The 21,624-nt window shown below is 39.4% G+C and overlaps 1 protein-coding gene across 2 annotated transcripts in view; it reads right to left on the minus strand.

Moving 5' to 3' along the window:
• Positions 1–1,575: 1,575 nt before the first annotated feature.
• Positions 1,576–21,624, minus strand: part of lingo1a (leucine rich repeat and Ig domain containing 1a) — a 164,045-nt gene continuing 143,996 nt past the window's right edge. For both annotated transcript variants that reach the window (XM_008411179.2, XM_008411178.2), the window contains one exon: positions 1,576–3,725. In XM_008411179.2, coding sequence (XP_008409401.1) covers positions 1,866–3,713 — 1,848 coding nt within the window. In that variant the 5' untranslated portion in view covers positions 3,714–3,725 and the 3' untranslated portion in view covers positions 1,576–1,865. The remainder of the gene's footprint in view (positions 3,726–21,624) is intronic.

The raw sequence follows: 21,624 nt of genomic DNA on the forward strand, positions 1-21,624 counted from the left end.
ACAAAAACAACAAAAAAACGGCTCGATACAGTAGCCACACTTTGAACAAAGAGCATTCATATTCAGCAAGAGGGAGAACCGTGAGCCACATCCAGTTTGTTTAGTTTTTCTTTTCCTTTATGCAAAACGGATTACACCAAAGCTGCTTCAGATTGCTCCACGGGTGAAACCATCTGTGTCAGTCAGCCCATCTTGCATATGCCGTCCCTGCTTCCAGCCGTCACCGTGACGTTATCTGTACTGTCATCCACCGTAGACGCCTGTATACGAACATACACTTGTAAAGCCCAGATGTCTGTAGCGTGTACTTAAAAAGTTAAGGCTTCGACCCTTCGATTTAATATCCAGTACCGACCGGGGAGCTCAAGGTGCTCGAGTTCTTCCGCTCCCTTGTGACACAGAAAGCACGTTTCAGAGGGAGAAGCAAACCTGTAAGTGATCCAAGAAGGTAACGTTCCCATGGCTTTAATGGGGGGAAGGAAGAGAGAGGGGCGCTTTCATGAATGAATCATCAATTCTTAAAATAAACAAAACAAAGAAAACAATTATAAAAAAAAAAACAAAAAACTCCAGAGAAGTAACCAACAATGACAGAAATATTCTACAGCTTTAGGAGCACCACAACAAGTAGTTCTTATTTCTTGGAATCAGGTAGAGGACAAAAAAATGCTGTCGAGTAATACTTTTTCCAAATCAAGCACGATTTGGAAAAAGGTATGAGCACAAACTGTGCGCCAGTGTAAGGAGTTACAGGAGATCTGTAGTGAAAAAACCCCCCCAAAATAACTGGATTAGAAGCACCGTAAAGTAACTGGAATGAATCTCCTCAAGCCTTTTAGCTCAGAAATTTAATGTTTCAAGTTTAGTTAAATCTGTAAATGCTCAACGAGACTCAACCCGCAGAACCAAACAAGATCGTTCATTTCAGATTGTAGGATAATTGTTGTGTTTAATGTTACATTAAGCATCAATGGAAACTCTTATTATATTAGGGAAAAAAGGACGGTTGAGAATTACGTATCAAAGTTTGTCATACATCCATAAAATTCAGCTTTACAAAGGAAAGAATACCAGACTGGTTTTCTTCTCCTTCCTATCTGTAAACATTGAATTTCTGAAACAACTCAAAATAAAATTTAGCAGTTTTTACAATGAAGCACTACTAGTACTATAATTACAATTGTAATCCAAGGTCTCATAACTGAAGCCAATCGTTTATTGCAATGTCTAGGCTCTGCAATAACAGCGGTTGTAATTAAATTGTGTTTTATTTTCTTTACTATTTTTTTTTTTAACGGTTTTTGTAACCAATAATTTCTTGTTGTATGTTTGTAGCAAGGGATTGTCAGCATTGTGACACAATAGAAAAAGACAAGTGAAAAAGACCATGGGATATTGTATTAACATTTTAAACAAATGTGTACCTTTATGAATGTGTGAGCTCGTTAACTTAGCATTCATTCAGCATCACAGAAAACAAGAAATGGAATGAACAGAAAAAAAGAAAATGATTTAAATATGATCTGGCCCCGTATTCTGGCTGTTTGGAGAGCGTYCTTCTTCTTTTATAGTTTGTTTTTTCCCCAATCAATATCCGGAGGACTATGAGGTCTGTATGACAAATCTGAATTTCAAATAATGCCCCCACAGGCTTTGTAGGAACCACCCCATCCCTGGCTGTAGTTACATTCCCTCTTGTTTTTTTCTTGATTTTTTTGTCTAAGTCAGGAACTGGTCTCTTATCAAGTCCACCAGTTAGAGAAAAAAAAAAGCAGTAATCTATGTTAAAAGACCATGATCGACAGGTTTGCAAAGGAGTCTTCTTCTCTAATTTATCTGGTGCTGAAGTCCAAAATCGAGAAACTTTAAATCATTTTCATATTGAACTTGCGAGGAGCATCCACTGTGGTGCTGCTCATCCCAGCGTCCGATTTGCGTGGCACATACTCGATCTCGATGTTGTGCTTTGTGTTGCCTTTACCTCTGCTCCAGAGGAACAGCAGTACCAGACAAAACAGGACGACACCAAGAAAAGAGATGAAACCCATTGTGGTTGCAATGATTAGTGTCTTTATATCAAACGGGAAAGGGACATTGGGCTTTGTACCGTTAGCACGAGTCTCAGTGGGTTGGTTGGATATGAAAGCAAGACTGTTGTTAGGTTGGTGGGGCCAGTCCGGTGAATAACTATGAATGTGTAGGTGAGCAAGAGAGGTGTCATTTCCCCCGGCGTTGCTGGCTATGCACACGTAGGTACCGTTATCTTGAATCTGGGCATAGCGCACCTCGAGGGTGCCATCTGGCAACACAGAGAGCCTTCCAATTGTCTTGGAGGTGATAAACTTTTTCTGAGGAGAAAGCCACATAATCACTGGAGCKGGATCTCCGTCTGCTTGGCAGGCAAAATGAACAATGGCTCCTTCGTCAACAAATTTCTGCTGGGCTTTACGATCCCTAATCCTGGACTTGCGACACGTGAAGTAATTTGGCTGCAGAACATCCGGGAAGTCCTTGAACTCTTTGCCTTGGACGAACTCGGGAGAGGCGCAAGTGGGCTGCTGCTTGTTGAAGTTCAGTCTCCATCGCCTTCGGAAAACCCACAAGAGTCGGCAATCGCAGGCCAGGGGATTGTCGTACAAGGCCAGGGTTTCTAGATTTCCAACCGAATGGAAAGCTGACTCCTCCAACGTGGTAAGAGAGTTTCCAGACACATTTAGTATTTTCAGGTAGTTTAGTCCTCGGAAAGAGTAGGGCTCAATCATTGCTAGTCTCCCTCCAACCAGGTGAAACTCCTGTAGACGCAGCAGGTCATGCAGCTTATTTCCCTCTATGGTATGGATGGGGTTATATGAAAGATTAAGAAATCGCAAATAAACCAAGTGCTGCAAGGCTACATAAGGGATCGTGGTCAGGTTGGTGTTGGCAATGGTCAGAGAGGTGAGATTTAATCCATACAAACAATTTGTGGTCATGGTATCCAGGTATGGCCAATTGGCTATTTCCAGCACTTTCAGCCGATACAGCCGTTTAAAAGAGTAATCCCGTATGGAATTGATGTTGAGGTGACGCAGCCTGAGAGTGATCAAACTGTGGAGGTGGGTAAAAGCCTCTGTTGGCACAGAAGACAAGTTGCACTTCTCAAGACTCAGGTGCTCGAGGCTGTTAAGGCCGTGAAAAGCACGGTGAGCGATGAAAACCAGGTCGTTATCACCCACCTCTAGAGAGCGAAGGTTGTACAAATCCTGGAACATATAGTCTAACAGGATGACAATCTTGTTCTCACTTATGTCCAGCTCGGTGAGATTGCTYAGGCCCGTAAATACACCCAACTGGATCAACTTGAGCTTGTTGCTGCGCAATCCCAGTGTCCGCAAGCCATACAGGTTATTGAATGCTCCGGGTTCAATTGTGGAGATAGTGTTTTCGCTGAGCTCCAGGTGTTCCAGGTTTGGAAAGTTGACAAACTCATCTGGGTTAATCGTTCTGATGCGGTTCTTGCTGAGGTCCAGCAGTCTCGTTTCTGCCGGAATGCCTTCGGGAACGGTCATGAGCTTCTTACGATGGCACATCACTGAGCGCTCTGGAACGTTACACTCACAGCGGGACGGACACCCAGTGGTGGAGCCAGAAAGCACGGTGCCCAGCATCAGGATCAGAATGGGCTGCCAGCAAGCCACCAGGTAGCTGCGCCCAGTCGCTTCCCTGGCCACCATCTTATCGGTTACCTGGGTAGAAGCAGAGACATGGCAAATAGTTTGTTAGACAATCAAACATTAATGATCTTAACTTATCAATTTAGTTATAATAGCCAGTAGTTGAGTCTAAACGGTGGAATGTAAACACAAGGACTTTAATKATTTGAACTCATAGGGGCTTGAACTTAATCTAGGTTTAATCCATTGGCCTTGACATTTTTAGGCATTTGGTTTGTGCACCAATCATAGGAGCTAAGAGGATGTCCTTCTCATGTGACTCCTGTGAAGAGAACCGGACAGATAGTATGACAGCTATTACAATATTTATGAGTAGGCGTAAGATGAATACAGGTTACAGTGAATTGACAGTTTTGGATTCTGTGCCTTGCAGTAGATTAAAAAGCTATTCAAAAATGAMAGTTCTTCACAGACGTCATGGTGACCAAAAAGAGGAAGTCACGATCTTAGCGAGGAATTCAAAGGTGTAATCATTCTGGGAATCTACATTAGCCTTGCTGTACCACCCCCATTGAGTCTGCAGTGCACTGCTGAGCATTATTTCCACAGATCGCCTTTCAGAAACTCAATCAGTTAATGCTATCCCCTTGACAAGAAGTGATAAGGCGCAGCTTCAGGTGGAATTAACTGGCTTTTTTTTAGTAATCCGCATTATGCTGTGTCACAGGAAAATATGCTGAGCATTTTTTGTACCTTGTTCTGGTAACAAAAAGTCTCTTTTTCTCCACCCCATAGTGTTTCCTTGCTGTGCCAGTCAAAACACCAGAGGATTTAGCAGCAAAGGCAAGAGGACTCAATCAAMGATCGATGGTGGCAAGTGTGATATATGTGCTGCGGCTGACACGGAGCGCATGCAGTCTTTTGGGATAAAATACAGACCATACACCACTGAGGGAACTGGATAGATAAAAATAAGCTTCCCAGGCAAAACAAGTCATATTTATTTCTGGTCTTGGTGCTTGGTGGGACTGCATCAGTAAAAATTCMTGACAACTGGATAATTTGGCGACAAATTTAAATAACAGGGTYAGGGCCAGATACTATTAATTTTTGTTTGCTATATGTTTCAGGATTTGTGCAAGTCAAACAGGTTAATGGGTATTTCCTCTTAACCCAATGAAGGATGTTTTGTGAGATTCAGTAGACCGTAACAAATATATCAGATAGAGATTGCAGGGAAGGGGAAAAAGAAAATCACTTAAAAAATAGCTGACAGTTAATTATGGGGTGACATGCTACTGCCAGGCGGGCAACCACTAATAACTTTTTTTTYYCCCCCCTCAGTGTATCACCAGACAGCTGGACATCAGAATAAAAAGGAAAAAAATAGGTGGGTGTTGTGGATTGCATAGCTCAATTTCATTTAATTTTGTCTGAGGTCGAAGTTCAGATTGGGGATTTGACGATACCATCTGTAATCAAGTGATGTCGAAACACACTGAGGGGGCTTTGTCTGAGATCAGAGACCTGCGGCAAAGCCTGCTGGGCTGCATTCAGCCCCAAGCCATATGTGATCAGTCTTATTCCCCAACGTCATCGATTGAGTTAGTGCTGAGCACAGGGAGCGCAGAGATACAGAGGCGGGCGTGTTGTGTGGCATGCTAAGACACCTAAGAAGCAGTGACCCCAGGCTCGGCTCTATCTGTCATCGTCTATCATGAAGGCATTTACATAGTGCGCATTAGCAAATGAGACGCGATTACTTTCACTTCTGTTGCCCATGATTTTGTTTAGGGCCCTATGAAATCAGTTTTATTGTTCAAAATCCTGTTTCATTTTTTTTCTGACTTACATATTTTCCATTTTAACCATATTTTAATAACCCAGAAAGTATGTRTTTATGGTGTAAATAGGAAAAAAAAAAGAGCGAATCAAGAGCTGGAGGTCAACATTTCCTGTTATTCTGTAACACAAATGAAACCAGAACAGAACATGAAATGGTTAAACAAGGTGTTAAAAAATTATTTTCTGAAGAATTCAAAAATTACGTGAAAAACRAAGAATTTTATTTTTAACAAAAAAATGTCGCCTTGTTGAACATTAYACTCCAAAAAAATACTTACTAAATACTAGACTTTTTCTTTTTTTGTCTGAAAGGCGCATCTGATTTGGGACACAGAGCAATAAGAATCTTCAACTCTTGCTTCCACTGATTTATTTAAATGTTTAAGAGTCAGCAGAAAAAATGGGTGGGTGTTGTGGATTGCACAGCACGATTTCATTTAATTGAGCTGCACAATTAAATGCATAGCTCACTGTAAATAGCTAGCAGTTAGCTAGAAGCTAGCTAGCTTATCAATGTTTCTGAGTAGTCGTCGTATCTTAGTGTCGTCGGTCAAAGTTGTGCTGACAAAAACATACAGAAAAATATTTCTTCTGTCTCAAACATTTCGCCTGCCCTAAGTCTTATGCTAAGCTTTGAGTTATTTCTTTATTTTGGGGGAGATATGTCACTGTTTCAGAGTTTTTGTTTTTTTTTTACCATGGCTAACTGGTTTATTCTGCCTGTGTGGAGAGGAGAACCAAGCAGATGCAGATCAGGTAGCAGTGGGTACGGGAGCTGCAGAGGCCAAAACACTACTGACTCTACTGTGTGTCCTAAATCATAATTTCTTGTTGATAAAGAAAATCAGCATATTCAGTAAGTTTTGTACAGCAGTCTGGCTTTTGAACAAGTTTTTAGATGATAGTCAATAWATAAAAATTACAAAGCCAAACAATAAAACAAGATGGTCAAAACTAAAAACAAAACTAGAACMAAGACAAATTATACAGGACTGACCCATATGAGAGAAAACTAACATCAATTCTGAAGAGACCTCATGAGTAGAAAACGACAAGCTCCCGCTCAAGGTGTAAATAACTTAATACGAGTCAGGTGTGATAATTAGCAAATTAGGTCGAGGTGTGTGGRCTGAGAGGAAAAAGACAAATAGAGGCAATCCAGGAAACAGGCTAAGRAAATATCCCATTAAACCACGGCAACAAACAAGACCTAAAAAAGCCAAACATAGAATCATACCTTCAAATTCTTTCAAAAGCAGAAGATCAAAAGCATGCACACCGTGACTGAGTCTGTTTCRATGAGGATTTAAACAATAATCAGTTTAAATGTTGTGTATTTCTTATTTCCTGGCAAGTTTAGTTGGAGGAGGAAAAAAAATGTTGCTCACAGCCTCAGTAGCAAAATTTAGGAAAAATACAGACAGACACATTAAGATGAAAAATAACCTCCACTGGTAAACATTAGCAGCACTGGATTGTTAATGATCTGGCGTTATCGTTCCCTCACAGGCATGCAGCCTGAATGCAGCTCTTCATAGCAATCAGCGAGCTCCCAGAGAATTACATTAATTGAGGCGGAGTGAGAGAGGGGGCCACTTCCTGAGAGAATGAATATGTTGGAGAAATAAGACTACTGTGCTCAATAAACAAGGGCCYGTTGGTCCAAGACCAATAACTAGATCAATGAATGGGGGGGAGAAATGTTTTTGTGCCAGCGTCTATGGGGATCTGGAGGATGTTGCCTCACATGGGAGGCAGATGGTACCCAACGCTGCTCTGACAATGGAGCAGCATCGCTGTAATCATAATGAAACAACTACTACTCTGACTAGTAATTAGGCCTGGGCGATATGGACTCAGAATTTTATTTMAAAAGTCATAACAATAAAGTTTATGATAAAAAATATTTCTGACTTATTTCTTAGGTGACTGCATAGTCCGTTGTTCATAGTGCCACAAAAAAAGTAGCATGATAAACGATGAGAAATACCCAACCCAGGATATGAGATGTAACTTAATATACCAAATCTGCCTTAATCCAGATTAATGTGTATAGTAGAAGTCACATTTAGCAGYACTAGATGTCGATGTTAGCAGTTAGAAGCTAACATCGACAGTCTTTGGCACAGCCAATCAGTGTCAAGAAAAATGAATGGCACTCCTCAATGCTKTGTCAAGTAGGGTTACACCGAAGKATTTCAGCTTCCCAAGGTTTATTCTCTTTCACATATTTTAGATTTTWAAAAATCTGGTTTTCTGGRAATAATTTTGGAATAATTTCACAAAAATCCGCAAACAAGTGAATGCTGAACAACAAATAGGCAGAGGTCCACTGAATTGTCAAAGGAGCAAAAAACCATAGTTCCACTTATCAGTACTGTCAAGATGATTTTATGAAACAACAGATTGTTAGAAAGACAAGCAGTCAAACTAGAATTTGAATCCTGTCATTATAATTTGGTAAATCTACTCATTTTCAGATTAAATTTTTATGCTAAAATGGAAAAATGTATGATTTGGAAAATATATTGTAAATACTAAACAGGATAGATTTTTAAAGCAACATTGTACATTTAGTTTTAAATTTCTAATATGTTGACTTTGTATTATTTTTGCATGAGGTAGAATCTCACTCCAGCCACTGCATATTAAACATTATATATATATATATATATATATATATATATATATTTTTTTTTTTAAATAATATTTTTTATTACCAAATAAAAATTTTGAAAAATATAAGTAAACGTAAAAAAAAAAAGATGGTCAGATCTTAAGAATATGCATCAACATCAAGAGAATAATAATAAAAAACAGATTAAACTTCAAAAAGAAATTCTTGTTTTCTAAATTATTGTTGTTTTTCAACTTTGTTGAATAAATGTCATGTAATTTTGCGTTTGTCATTTCTGGATTACCTTGCAGGTATATTGCTTTATCTATACTCTTCAGCATGATAGGTTTTTTTTCTGTCTACATTAAATCTTTGGCCTTGGAAATACTTAGACCAGTTTCATTGTCCGACACGCACCAGCATCCAATGTTTGTGCTGTGATGGTTTGTGTTGTGAATAGGCTTCATGTCTGCACTTATTATACATCGCTGATTGGTTCCCTACTCATCTGTCGGTCTCTATTAAATTCATCACAATAGACACAATGGTACACAAGCAGGGAGAAGACACATCCGTCGCCCAAAGCTTTAGTTTACCTGTCACAAGACATCACTCCCAAGCCCTTTTAAATACCATTGTTAAATACCTGTAAGCTGCTGGGAAATCCACGAGATGATGCTGACGTTATCTGCAGCACAAAGTGTTAAAAGCCTTTAAAGCCTCTTCCTTGGCAAACTGCTTAGTCAGCTGCCAGGCTAATCCTCAATGGCCAAATGCAGGAGTGGATTTTTATTTACGCGGCTATATCCGTGGCTTTGACGGTCTTTTCCTAGAACACTTGGTTATAAATGTGCAACCTTGTTCTTTACACCCTCTTTGAGGATGGATAAGAAAATAACGCAGGCCATCGATTTCTGTTATTTTTAAATGAACTAGAGAAGCACTGATCCACTTTTTCCACTTCCAATACCGGTACAGATTTTGCACCGGAACATACTGATCACCAAAAACGGTGCTGAATTGATTTAAACCGTTTCTTTTTTTAAACACAAACATACATGTACTGAATTACAAATGTATTTGAGAACTCTACACAAGTACAGCACACTCAAATATGCCAAACGTAAAAATAACAAGGCGTGTCACAATAAAAAAATTAGCTTGATGATAAATTGTCCCAGAAGTTATTGCGATAAACGATAATATTGTCGTTTTGAAACCATTTTCAAGTAATATAATGATAATGCATAGTAATGTTAAACCATATTTCCAAAGATCAATAAAGTTTTAATTTTATTGATCATTTAACACTGGAACTGGCTGACTAGCTTAGTTAAACATGTAAAAACTAAGCATAATACCCAATACCCAATCTAAAATTTGTTCAATATCAAGACCGATACAGATATTAATATCATATTGGTGCCTCTCTAAAATGAACCAGTCTATATGATGATGACATGAAGTTAAATATGAATCAAATCAGCTTGGTTTGTCCAATAAGCAGGAGCCTCCACTTTATAGGGAAAAAAACAGTAGCAGCCACAATTCAGGTTAATTCATCTTAATCATTAGTCTCTGACCTTTAGCTTGCTGAATAAGATTGCTTTAACAGTACCTGAGTGTTGGCTAGCTGAATTTTCAGGAGCAAGGATACCCTTCTGTCATTGAAAGAGCTAAGCCGCCTACCGGGATTGCCGGCTAGATGTGGACCTGTGAAATGGCAGGGCTTAAAAGTAAAGCCGACTGCAGACAGATGGACAGTATAGCCCTAATCCAGGCAAAGAAGCTGGTTGATGCAACAAGGTGCAGAATTCCAACAGAGCGCAGCTGCTGTTTTGACAAAACTATGCTCTGAAGCCTGTTGACATGTCCCCACTGAACTTCACCTCACACCAGGGTCATTTATCGTTTCTGTGCAGGTGCTTCGGCCACTGATGTCTCACTTTACCTCGCAGAGATGAATAAATCCGCGAGGAGATTGTGCTTAGCATGAGGAAAGTACCCCAAACTAGGATGAAATGTCAAACTGGAAACTTAAGTGGAAGCATATTGGATTTAGAGTGCCTGACATCTTCAAGTCTAAAGAGGGAGGGAGGTGTTGGAGTCACACATGAGCCCATTGGTTTGGTGTTTCATTACGCCAAATAAATGTGTAATACATTTAATCGTACCAGATCAAACGGGCTGCATCCATTCAGGACTAACTGGAGTCTCTACCTTCAAGGTAGAGACTACCGGTTCACCAAAACTGCAATGGAAACACTTTTTTCACATCACATATGGTGCGAAAAGAGTCATATGATCAACAACAACTGGCGCAAGCCACAAAGAAAACGACAGGAAGTTGTTTTCTTTGTACTTTGTATTTTCTTTGTACTTTGTACTCATTTGTACTAATGACTACTAGTCAGTCATCTGTGGCTACCACTGACCATGAAATTGAGGAATTTGACATTTCGAAATAAAATTTGCTTAATGRAAATGCTCTCGTTTTTTGCTAAAATCAGTGATAAGCCTGTTGCAATAGGCAATTATTCAATTAATAAATTAATCACATGCTATATTAAAAGGAACTCAAAGACTCCCATTCTGGTGATTAATATTTAAATTTTGCTTAGAGACATCATAATCCATTTTAGTTATGTTTTTTAAGTGTTTTGCTTTATTTATTGCTTTTAGTTGTTGTGTTTTATTTTGAAATTTAAAATCTCTTCCAGTGCCTTTACTAAATTTATGTTTATTGGTGTTTGAGAAGATGAACTTGCATTATTATGCCATTATCAATATATTACTTGAAGATGATCTCTCAACAACAACAACAATATTATCGTTTATCGCAATAATTACTGGGACAATTTATCACTCAGCAAAATKTATCGTTACAGTCCCAATTATTGAGTTTTATGATTGAAGAATACAATTTCAAAAGTTGTTTTTTGCAGAATGTGGCTGTCGAAGCAAATTTCTAAAACTACACCAGAATTTGTTCATACATGTTCAAACTGGTATAAGAAGGAGCCCGAGAAAAAGAACAAACAACTGCAATCTTGCACCTACTGGGAGCGTAAAGATGTGATGTGCTTATTTTAAAAGTTGCAACACACTTGGCGCCTTCAGCTGCAGAAACGTCTTCGCCCAGCTCCCCTGAAGTGAGATGCTCCTTTTTTTTCTCCACGGAGGCAGAGAGAAAGACGCATTACAGGCCCGTCACTCACACACATAAAAAGACACGCCCAGCAGACGCGGCGACGTTTCTTCTTGGCATGTCGTCTTATGTGTCGCACCCCCGCTAGGAGAGCCGATCTTCAGGATCGGGGGACTGACTGAGTTGCTCCTCGCCGAGGTAGTTAGAAATGTGGACTTTGCTCTGAGCGCCACGGGAAACGCMGACCCTTGGAGCTCCAAAATGCTGCGACAGTTCTCCGGCAATAAGCATATAGGAGAGACAATAACCGCTGAAGGTCAAAGGGGCTCGAGTGTTTTGGTTGTGTGGGCTTTGTGTAGATCAGACTTTTGCCAAGCTATAGTGCTAACAAGACCCCAGGAGGTGCTTTTAGAAAGTCGACAATAAGGCCAGAGAAAGTTTTTATTTTTTTCAGTCAGCATTTCTGGTCATGTTGGCTAATAACACTTTCAGATCACAAACTTTGTTTTGCTGGGTATAAAAATGGCCCTCAAAAGGACTCAAAGCTTTAATGGCTGCCACAGATGGTGCAATGTCAGCAGAACAAAGGAAGCAAGCTTAATGCAGAAGTTTAATCTTTTAAACTTTTCATGTCTTACTTTTGTAGGTGTTTGCTTCATCTGCACCTGAGTGCAGCATTGACCTTTTCTGACAAAAATCAGTGACAACAACTTTGAAAAAGTTAGTGGTTTTATACAGATGAAGATAGATGAATATAGTCAACACATTACAATGTGAATGATAGTTTGTACAGACCCGCTAAAGCAGAGATCTAGATTTGGATGGATGTTCAATACTTTGCTCCATTTCCGATAACCATTTATTTGATTATTATGGTAATCAAGGACATAAGATGCTAATAGTAGTTCAAAACTCTAAATCATTTAGACTTTGTTCAACTGATCTCCTTCAAACATAGGATATGAGGATATGACTCTGCGCCCAACAGAAATATTTTATGGTCACTAGTGACAGGAAGTAAATAAATTTTATTTAAAGAGATAAGGGCTGCACAGTGGCGCAGTTGGTAGAGCTGTTGCCTTGCAGCAAGAAGGTTCTGGGTTCAATTCCCRGCCGGGGGTCTTTCTGCATGGAGTTTGCATGTTCTCCCTGTGCATGCGTGGGTTTTCTCCGGGTACTCTGGTTTCCTCCCACAGTCCAAAAACATGACTGTCAGGTTGATTGGCCTCTCCAAATTGCCCCTAGGTGTGAGTGTGTGTGTGTGTGTGTGCATGGTTGTGTGTCCTGTGTGTCTCTGTGTTGCCCTGCGACAGACTGGCGACCTGTCCAGGGTGACCCCACCTCTCCCCCGAAACGTTAGCTGGAGATGGGCACCAGCAACACTCCCGACCCCACTGAGGGACAAGGGTGCAAGAAAATGGATGGATGGATTAAAGAGATAAATATACATTTTTATTATCAGGTCATAGACTTTTAAAAACACAGATGACATTAACAGGAAACATCATTATACCCATAACATTAACAGTTTTAATACTTTCATCCCCTCCAATATGGTTTAATTGCAGAGTTGATCTGCAAAAATATTTTTGTCCCTCCAGGGGCCTGGTAGCAATTTTCAGTTTCACTTACCAAATATATTCAAAACCCCAGTGCAAAACAGGTACCCTCTTGTTCAGATTGTTCCAACAATGGAATTGTGCAATTTCCACGCTCTCTTGGGGCCGAGGAGCTACTGATGGTAAACTCCATTTTTGCAGGGTGCAGGATCTCAATTATCTTTCTGTAATGAAGTAATTGTTCATCTCCACTTTAGAATGCCCCGAGGGCCTGAAGGATTGGCTGGGCTCTAAAGCCTGGTAAAATATGCAGCACAAGTACCAAATTTATGGTCGTCGAATATAAAAATATACAATATGTCAGATTTTTTTCACTATTTGGTATTTGAGGAGTAAAAACAAAGACCAGGCAGATAGAAAGGTAGATAATTTTATGCTCAATTGGTAACTAACAATAGTGCGATGTTAACTCAACACCCACTCTTGAGTTCAGATGAGAACTTTTGCATAGCCTATTCTTGGATTTCAAAATGATTTCCCTAATCTAAAAAAAAAAAAAAAAATCATATTTAAAATACATTATGTGTTTTCTTATTAAAGGGACGGCATTATGTAAAACCAACTTTTTTTTTTGTTTTACAATGTTATTCCCACATCAATAACAAAACTAAAGTGTTGCTTTGTTCCATTCATGCACGTTTGAGAAATCCCTGAATCTCCATGAAAACGCCTGGGTAAACCTAACTCTGCCTTCAAGGACAACTAGCTCCTTCAGACTAGCCAGCAGCAATTAGCAAACACCAGGTCAAACTGAGCACCTGCTGAGCTCATTATAGGAGCTACTTCTCAGTGAAACACTGATTAAAAACGTTGTTAAAGGGTTAATAGAGGAGCCATGTTGGGTGACTTCCTGAAGGCGGAGTTTTAGAAAGAGTAGGAGCTTTTAAAGAGACACAGGCCCAAATTAAGAAGTSAAATTTCTTTTTACTCAAATTTATATAGATATGAAGCATTTTTATAACAACTGAAGTTARCATAGCTACTTGATTGTGCTATAAAATGTCACTGTTTGCCTAGAACACATAATGATGTCCCTTTTAAATAAATCTGCAAAAGAAATACAAAAATGTGAAAAACACTTTAAGAATTTGTTAAAATTCCTGGACAAATGCTGTAAAAGCATCAAAACCTCAGGATTTTTTTTTTTACTCAGTTAATACTTCACATCACCAACTTTTATGCAGATAGATAAAATGTATATTACAAATTCACATTTAGTTCAGTATTAACACTTAGTCCTTAACAAATAAGACCTGAATGCATAGAGAATCTTCTACCAGAAGCTTTTTTTTGTTGTTGTTGCTTTTGGTTAGGGCTGCTCTTCCTGTCTTTTGGAATAAACGCCGCAGTGAGTCTTCCATACATGTCTGCAGGATACGGCTCTAATAGCAGTGACTACACTATACTAGTTCCTCAATTAGGAGGGAGTCAACATGGAAACATGCCTCAGTTTTATAATGAATAATTAAAACTATATCTTATCGGCTGCTGGGACGTGTGATGGGCACAGTGTGAAAAGGCTCAGGGCCATACCGGCTTTAATTGTGAGTGGCATTTAAAAGCTTTCCTCCCAGTGTGGCTGAGAAAATGTCCACTTTGCTTTAGCTGAGGCTCAGGCTCGCAGCGAGGCCCTTTTTTTCAGAGGGAAATGAGCTGTAATTAGTTGATAAAGAGTCAACCCTGACGCTGAAAATGCCCCACCAGTGCACTGGGATCGGCGACCGGAGGATACTGGCGGCTAACGGGGGATAGTGGAGAAGAGATTAGGGGCAAAACGTTGAGGCCAAGGGACGCCTGACAATGAGTACCGCTTGCAGCTTTTATTGTTGCAAATCAGGGTTTCTTTATGGTGAACATAAAAGGCTTTAAATGAACCTTACCCAAATAAAGTGGAAAGGGAAGGGAAATATATCTGGATATATTTGCTTAGTGACAGAGATGTTCTTAGACACAATTCAAAACAATAAAAATAATGCATAATTGGTTTCTTGGATGAACAGCCTGGCAGTAAATATCTTAAGACGTGTGAGCTCTGTCTGAAAATCAACTACTACATCGTGACTTCCTGAGCAATAATGAGGTAATCCAGTGCTGATTACTGCGAAAATGTCTTCAGTCCTCACTTATTTCTTTGTACATTTATTTCAAGCAGCCAGACGTTGTAATAAATTATCTTAAGGATTTCTGAAGGTCATTTCATGGTTTTCTTTAGATTTTTTTTCTTTGCTTTTAGTTTTCAGTCCAGTATCTGACCATCTTCAGAGGAATGTTGTTTTTTTTTTTCTTTGACCAGTAATCGCTCCCCTCTGAGCTAATTTAAGACACTTAATATAAAAAGGATCTTTAAACATTTTATTCTCATTTGTCAGTCTTCCTCAGTGTTTAAGTTTACAGCACAATTAGGTGTCGATGTCAGGAAAAAAAAAAAAGGACAGCAACAATCATGAGAAATAGTCTGGAAAGGAAACGCCGCAATTGCAAAATTGTGTTTTTTCGACATTGGCGGAATATCGGCAATATTTGTAATGGAAATGTAGGAAGACTCAGAGTTAGCCGTCTTTGGTATCAGTGAAATCTTCAAAAAGTGAAATCAGAAGCTGATTTTAGAGAAACTGTATATTAAGGTTGGTTTGAGATGCATTCGCCATTTTAAATTGGTTTCTGTTGCTTCTTTTTTAAAGACAGTTTAGAAAATTAATTCTGTGATCATCTGGTCTTTTCTTCAAAACATTAGTAAATCTGTGGTCCGTTTACTGCTCTTTCACACACTGTGTGATGTCACTTCTGCTTTTAATATAAATAATTAAGTGTCACTAATGGCAGGCTGGCTAGAAAACAATATTTCAAACAATATGAAAACTTCAGTCCTAAAGAAAAGAGAAATGTGTTTTCTCTTCCAACCTGCAAGAGAAAACTAACTCTATATTGTTCTTAAAGAGTTTATTTGGGAGTTATTCTATCTTGTTTTTGACACAAGCATAACATTTTTCTTTTTGGTCCAGAAATCTGATGCGGATGTGGTTACTATAGTAATAAATGCTGCTTAGAAAGGTCCCATGAGGAGTTCTGCACTGAAGTTTATGTCAAGTATTTTATTTTCCTTCCTGTTCTTAACAAATCATTCAATCAGAATCTGCTGACCTTCAGTTCTTAAAGAGAAGTCTAAGAAATCCAGAACTGTTAAAGGCTCAGAAAAAAAAATACAAATTGGCCTCAAATTCCTGATCATTGAATGTCTAAATAAACTATTTGCAACCCCGTATCTAGAATAAATATATTGATTCAGTCAAGTCAACACTAGAAACACTGGCAGGGAAATGTCGGCAGCGATACCGATCCAATGACAATGTCAGTTTGGGTAGCAGCAGCTTCTGCCAGTAACACAATGCAACCTGCCAGAAGTCTTGCTTAGATTAGACTCAGAATACACCACAAAGAGCCAACGCTGTTAACCTGGACTTCAAAAATAACCAGACTTTGTTTGATTGGGTTATCTGATGGATCAAAATAAAGTTTCCATTTAAAGGATTTATCTCACGTGTTGAAAGTTATACCATTCGACTCTGCCTGATCTGTTGGGTTCAGATGGAGACACTCAAAACTTTAATAAGTGTTTCATGCAAAACCAAAGCTGCAATATCCACAAGTGCAGCTAAATATAGATCAGACCATTGCATTTTTTTTTTTTTCCTTACACACAGCAGTGTGAGAAAAGGTAAAATCTGTATCTGGTCTGACGGCTATCACTGAGTCACTCTCCTTTCCTATGGGCAAGGTTTTTGGCTCTTGTTTCAGTGAGTGCTGACCTGCACTTTCATCTGTTGGCTTTTAGGGCTAATGAGAGTAGACCCGGAACATTTGAAATTCATAAAGCTCTGCGTCTGCTTGAGAACACGCTATCGGAGACTCGGGACCCATGTTCCCACTTAAACAAATCAGCTGATTGTTTATGCAAAGAAAATGGCACCTCTTGAGTCATACAAGTCACAATACATGACAGGAGAAAATACAGTGTGCATGAGCAGTCATCAGGACTTCCTCTAATGAAACAGACTTTAGGTGTAGCAATGCAAAATCGAGGTCAGTGTAGGTCAACTCTGCAACTTTACATCTAATGTTTGCCAAATCACCAATGCAGCATAATGTACAAACACATTTTGTAAGTCTTTTATATACATGTGAAATATCAATATCAATATATAATACGTCTAATAGAAATTTCAGTAATTTCACTGAACTCCAATCCAGCATTCTGGGGGATGTAGGCAAAGAAAAAGCTTTAGATGTTCAACCTTTAAATGACGACTAGCTAAGCAAAGCTGGTGGCATCAACTAACTCACTCACTATGTTTCCATTATAAATGTGCACAAATCTTTCAGTGTCCCACTAATGTAAAAAAACATTGTTTGAGAACCAAAAAAAGTTTCTCAATTGCTGTGTTTCCGTAAAATAAGAAAAGCAATTAAAAGTCACAAGCAAACAAGTTTGTTCACGCAATAAGTCATCAACTTTGTAGCTTGCATCAGTGGCAACATCCGGTTGTTGATCATGTGACTCGTGACGTGAAAAATGTGTTTCAGTTGCAGGTTTACGAAAAACAAAAAAAACAACTTCAACACGGCAAAAACAACTACCTCATCCTGTGCCAAACCTTTTTAGTGAAAAACAAGTTTTTTTTTCCAAATTGTCTTATTTGCATGAAAGAAATTTATTTTCAAAATGTCAAGTTGCACAAGTAGACGGGCAACGGGAACGCAGCTTCTCATTATTTGGTTGCCTAGCAACAGCATGTTGAGTAACTTGCTTAGCGACAGTTTAAGGTTTCGTCGCTGTCCCTCATAACCGCCTAAAAATAAACTACAACGGCGTAGAGTGAAAACTGTGGATAAAACAGAAAAGGTTACGCCATCGACTTCGCAATATTTCTGATATTTAAAACAAAAAAACTAATCAGTAATCAACTATTGACTGACATTGCATATATATTGTGATAAGTTTTCCAGCCATATCGTCCAGCCCTACCAAATTGAGAACATTCCTTTTAATGTTCACCCCTCCACAATCCCCAGAGTGTTGGCTGATCCCGCTGTGGCTCCAGTGTAGAGATAGGGGCTCTTAATCCATGTCCACTGAGAGATTGCCCAGAAAGATGAAGCCTCAATTAGTGAGATAAACCCCCACATAATGACAGCCTGGGAAATGAGGTCTAAGCAGAAACAAAAGAAAGGAAAAACCAACAAAAACTCTCATCTCTAAGAAGGGCAAAGATTCCCTTGGAAGACGCTGGAAGTGAGGAGTGTTGAGTGGACGGAGAAAGGAAGCAGTTCACTCCTACAGCTCCGGCGGGGAAGTATTGTCCCGCTATCTGAGCAATCCACCTGCTCCAAATTCTTTCGTAAGAAGCTTAGAGAAGAAAAAATGCTGACCTTCATATAATCAAAGATTATGCACAGCAAAACAACAACAGTTTTAGAGTGCTTAAGCATCAGAACTCAAGGGAGTTCCAAGCAATTAAAGGCAAAATTACTTGTCTAAGCTGTCCTTGCATCATCCCGTTCCCTATCTTTGATTGCCTGCTGTAGGAGAGAGGGAGGGGGGTCATGAATATCGTAAGGAGAGGAGATATTCAACTGTGTTGCTCAGCTATCTGGAGTGTTACCCAGAGGAAAGACGACACATGCTTTCAGAAAGACAATCGAAGTATTTCACAGGCTAGGTGAGAATCGATGACGAGGTGAAGCTGTACAGCACTGCCAGATGCTTTAAGGAAAAGTTTGTGGTTTCATGATGTTCTTACAAGTAATTGTAACATCATTATCAAATAAGTCAGACTTCACAATAAAAATGATAAAGCTATTTTTTAAATAAAACCACCTAAACCTCAAAGTGACATTGCCATTTGGAGAAAATGCTGGATTACTTTTACACCTCCACCTTATTAGATAAGGTAAGGACACAGCCGGTGCACACAATGACTTGGATTTCTTTTTCAGAAAACTCTTGCTTCCCTGCAGCCTTTTTGTTGAAACTGCCTCTTAAACCTCTACACTTTCTATGCTCTTCTGTGTAACACCTCACAGATTCTGAAAATAGCTTACTTTTTAGTCTTATTTACTCAGTAGCAGCATTCACACTGAAGGACGCTGTTGTCAGCGTGTTTAGTGTGATGCATTCACAGATTAGGAAAGGGTTGGGTATTTGAGTTTTTGACAGGTTGGTCAACGGCCAGGGCTGATCAAACTGAAAACTGACTTACGTCACCATTTAATTTCAAATGAGGGGGAATAAAATATTAAGCCTGGTGCTATGTGAGCATTTAAGTTCTATATTAACTGTGGTTAACAACATGGGTGTTCATTTTCATTAGCCACGAGACAATCAAAAATCTCTAAAACAGGTCTAGTCTAGCAACAACAGAGAGGGTAAAGAGGTCACGTCCAAATCTAAACAAGTTAAATTACATGTAGGAAACAAAGTCTTTCACAATAATCACTCTGCAATTGCTACAAAGCCATTTCCTAAGCTTTATTAGTCCAGTGAAGTAGAGTGGGAGCCATTAACCAGAAATGGAGAACACAGGGAAGAGTGGTGACTCGTCTTAATTGATGACAACATGAAATCTGCTTTCTACCAGACGTTCCTGAAGATGCAGTGGTTGATTACATCAGGGTAGTCAAACACTAATGTAGTCAAACACTGATGTAGTCAACTATCAGTGTTTGACTACAAGATTAGCAGCACTTGGGTTGTGGGATCCAAAGTAGGCTCAACTTGGAATGAGTAAAAAAAATAAAATGGTGCTTTTGAAATGGCCTAGTCAAAACCTGGACTTTATATTAATTGATTAAATTGTGATAAGTAAAAACTCACCAATTTGGCTGACTCTAAACAAGCACAATTGTTGTCTTTCTGCCCTGTTTCTCAGCAAAGAACAATTTTTTTTTTGTTGAATTCTGCAAAACAAGTTTGCAGACACCAAAGTTTACAAACTCCATCTTCGCCGTTTTATCGTGTCATCAGTCCTGTCTGACATCTCGAGATGAAAGAAGCAAAATGTGAAAATGCTAATGAATGTGATGCGAAGGTCTCTGTTTTCCTCTCGGAGTTGAAGCCATCGCCTCTTCAGTCTGGATTGTTTAGCAGACTCGTATTTTTAGAGCCGGTCTTGCAGTGAGGTAACAGGAACGGTGGATCAAAAAACAGATTCCCTCCTACCCGGGAGTGCTAAAACACCATTTGAATTACAAATTCGACTTTGCGTTGTGATCTGAAACAATTAGTTGCATAATGAGTTAATTGTCACAGCTATTTACATTTAAGGCATGTCATAGATGCTGCTGCTGTGTTACACTCGCTTGCCTGTATATATCTGACAATCTAATGCTATTAAGACTCAAACAGACTAAAATATGAAACTTATAGTCTTCCTGATTAATAAAAAATAAAAGGTCTACAAGCACATTCATAGCTAAATTGGTATTTCTTGCTATATTGTTCTTACCAGACACATGAAAATCAGGAAAAGCGATGATGACATATACAGTCAAAATCCCGTGGTTATTATCCATCCGCTAAGCCTGTTCTGAAGCTAATAGACCATCCACGGAAAATGGTATAAACACTGCATATTTTTCTTATCACATTCTTACTCATTATTGCCAAAATGGCAGAAATAAGTGCAAGCAAATGCAAAAGAGCTGAATTATTTATCTGACATTTGCATATCTGCTACAAGTTCAGGACCTGGTTGAGGAGCGATTCTATTATGGAGAGAGATATTACTCTCGTGTTTCCTTGCAGGCTGTGCAACCAGATTCACCCATTTAAGAGACCTTTTTTTAAAGCCATACACAGGAAACAATAAAAGTAGTTTCTTTGTGTATGTTGTTTTTGTCTTTCTTTCTGTCTGACTTTGTCTCATTTGGTCACTTTTAGAACTTTTTTTTAGTCCGTGGCTGAATCAGTTGTGAGGGGTTAAATTGCCTGACCCGTCCTCTCACCCCTCACCGGCCTTCCACAGACCCGATCTCTTTCCTCTCCCAATTCCCAAAGGTTCACAAACTACTTTGCACTTCAGTGGCGGAGCGTCGCACGCCAGCACTCTGCAAGGTCAAATGCCATTTCATTTTCCTCGTCTTTGATGGCTGCCCAGCTCTTTCATCGGCCTCACCCTCCCGACTCACCCCCGTGCTACCTTCGTCACTCTCCAGTTAAACGGCCCTCGCTGCCCCCGCCTCACATTTAGAGGATGTGACGGAGTATCGCCCAGGGTAAATATCTGTTCAGAGGTAATACTAAATATTTTTTTTTTTTTTTTATTATTTAAACAATAATTGCCCAAAATTATGTTTTGCATTTCCTGCATGTGAAAAAAAAATTCAGACAGGAAAGATAAGACCTTGGACCCAGTAATTCTTTTTTTTTTATATTGAGTTTATTTTTCTAAGTGGCTAAGTACGTTGTGGTGAAAAGAGAGCTGAGTCAAAAAGCGAAGCTCTTGATTTACCGGTCAATCTACGTTCCCACCCTCATCTGTGGTCATGAGCTTTGGGTCATGACCGAAAGAACGAGATCACGGATACAAGCGGCCGAAATGGGTTTCCTCCGCAGGGTGGCTGGGCTCTCCCWYARAGATRGGGTGAGAAGCTCGGTCATCCGGGAGGGACTCAGAGTAGAGCCGCTGCTCCTCCACGTCGAGAGGAGCCAGTTGAGGTGGCTCGGGCATCTGGTCAGGATGCCTC

Source organism: Poecilia reticulata, linkage group LG6, assembly GCF_000633615.1.
Source record: "Poecilia reticulata strain Guanapo linkage group LG6, Guppy_female_1.0+MT, whole genome shotgun sequence".
Classification (NCBI taxonomy): domain Eukaryota; kingdom Metazoa; phylum Chordata; class Actinopteri; order Cyprinodontiformes; family Poeciliidae; genus Poecilia; species Poecilia reticulata.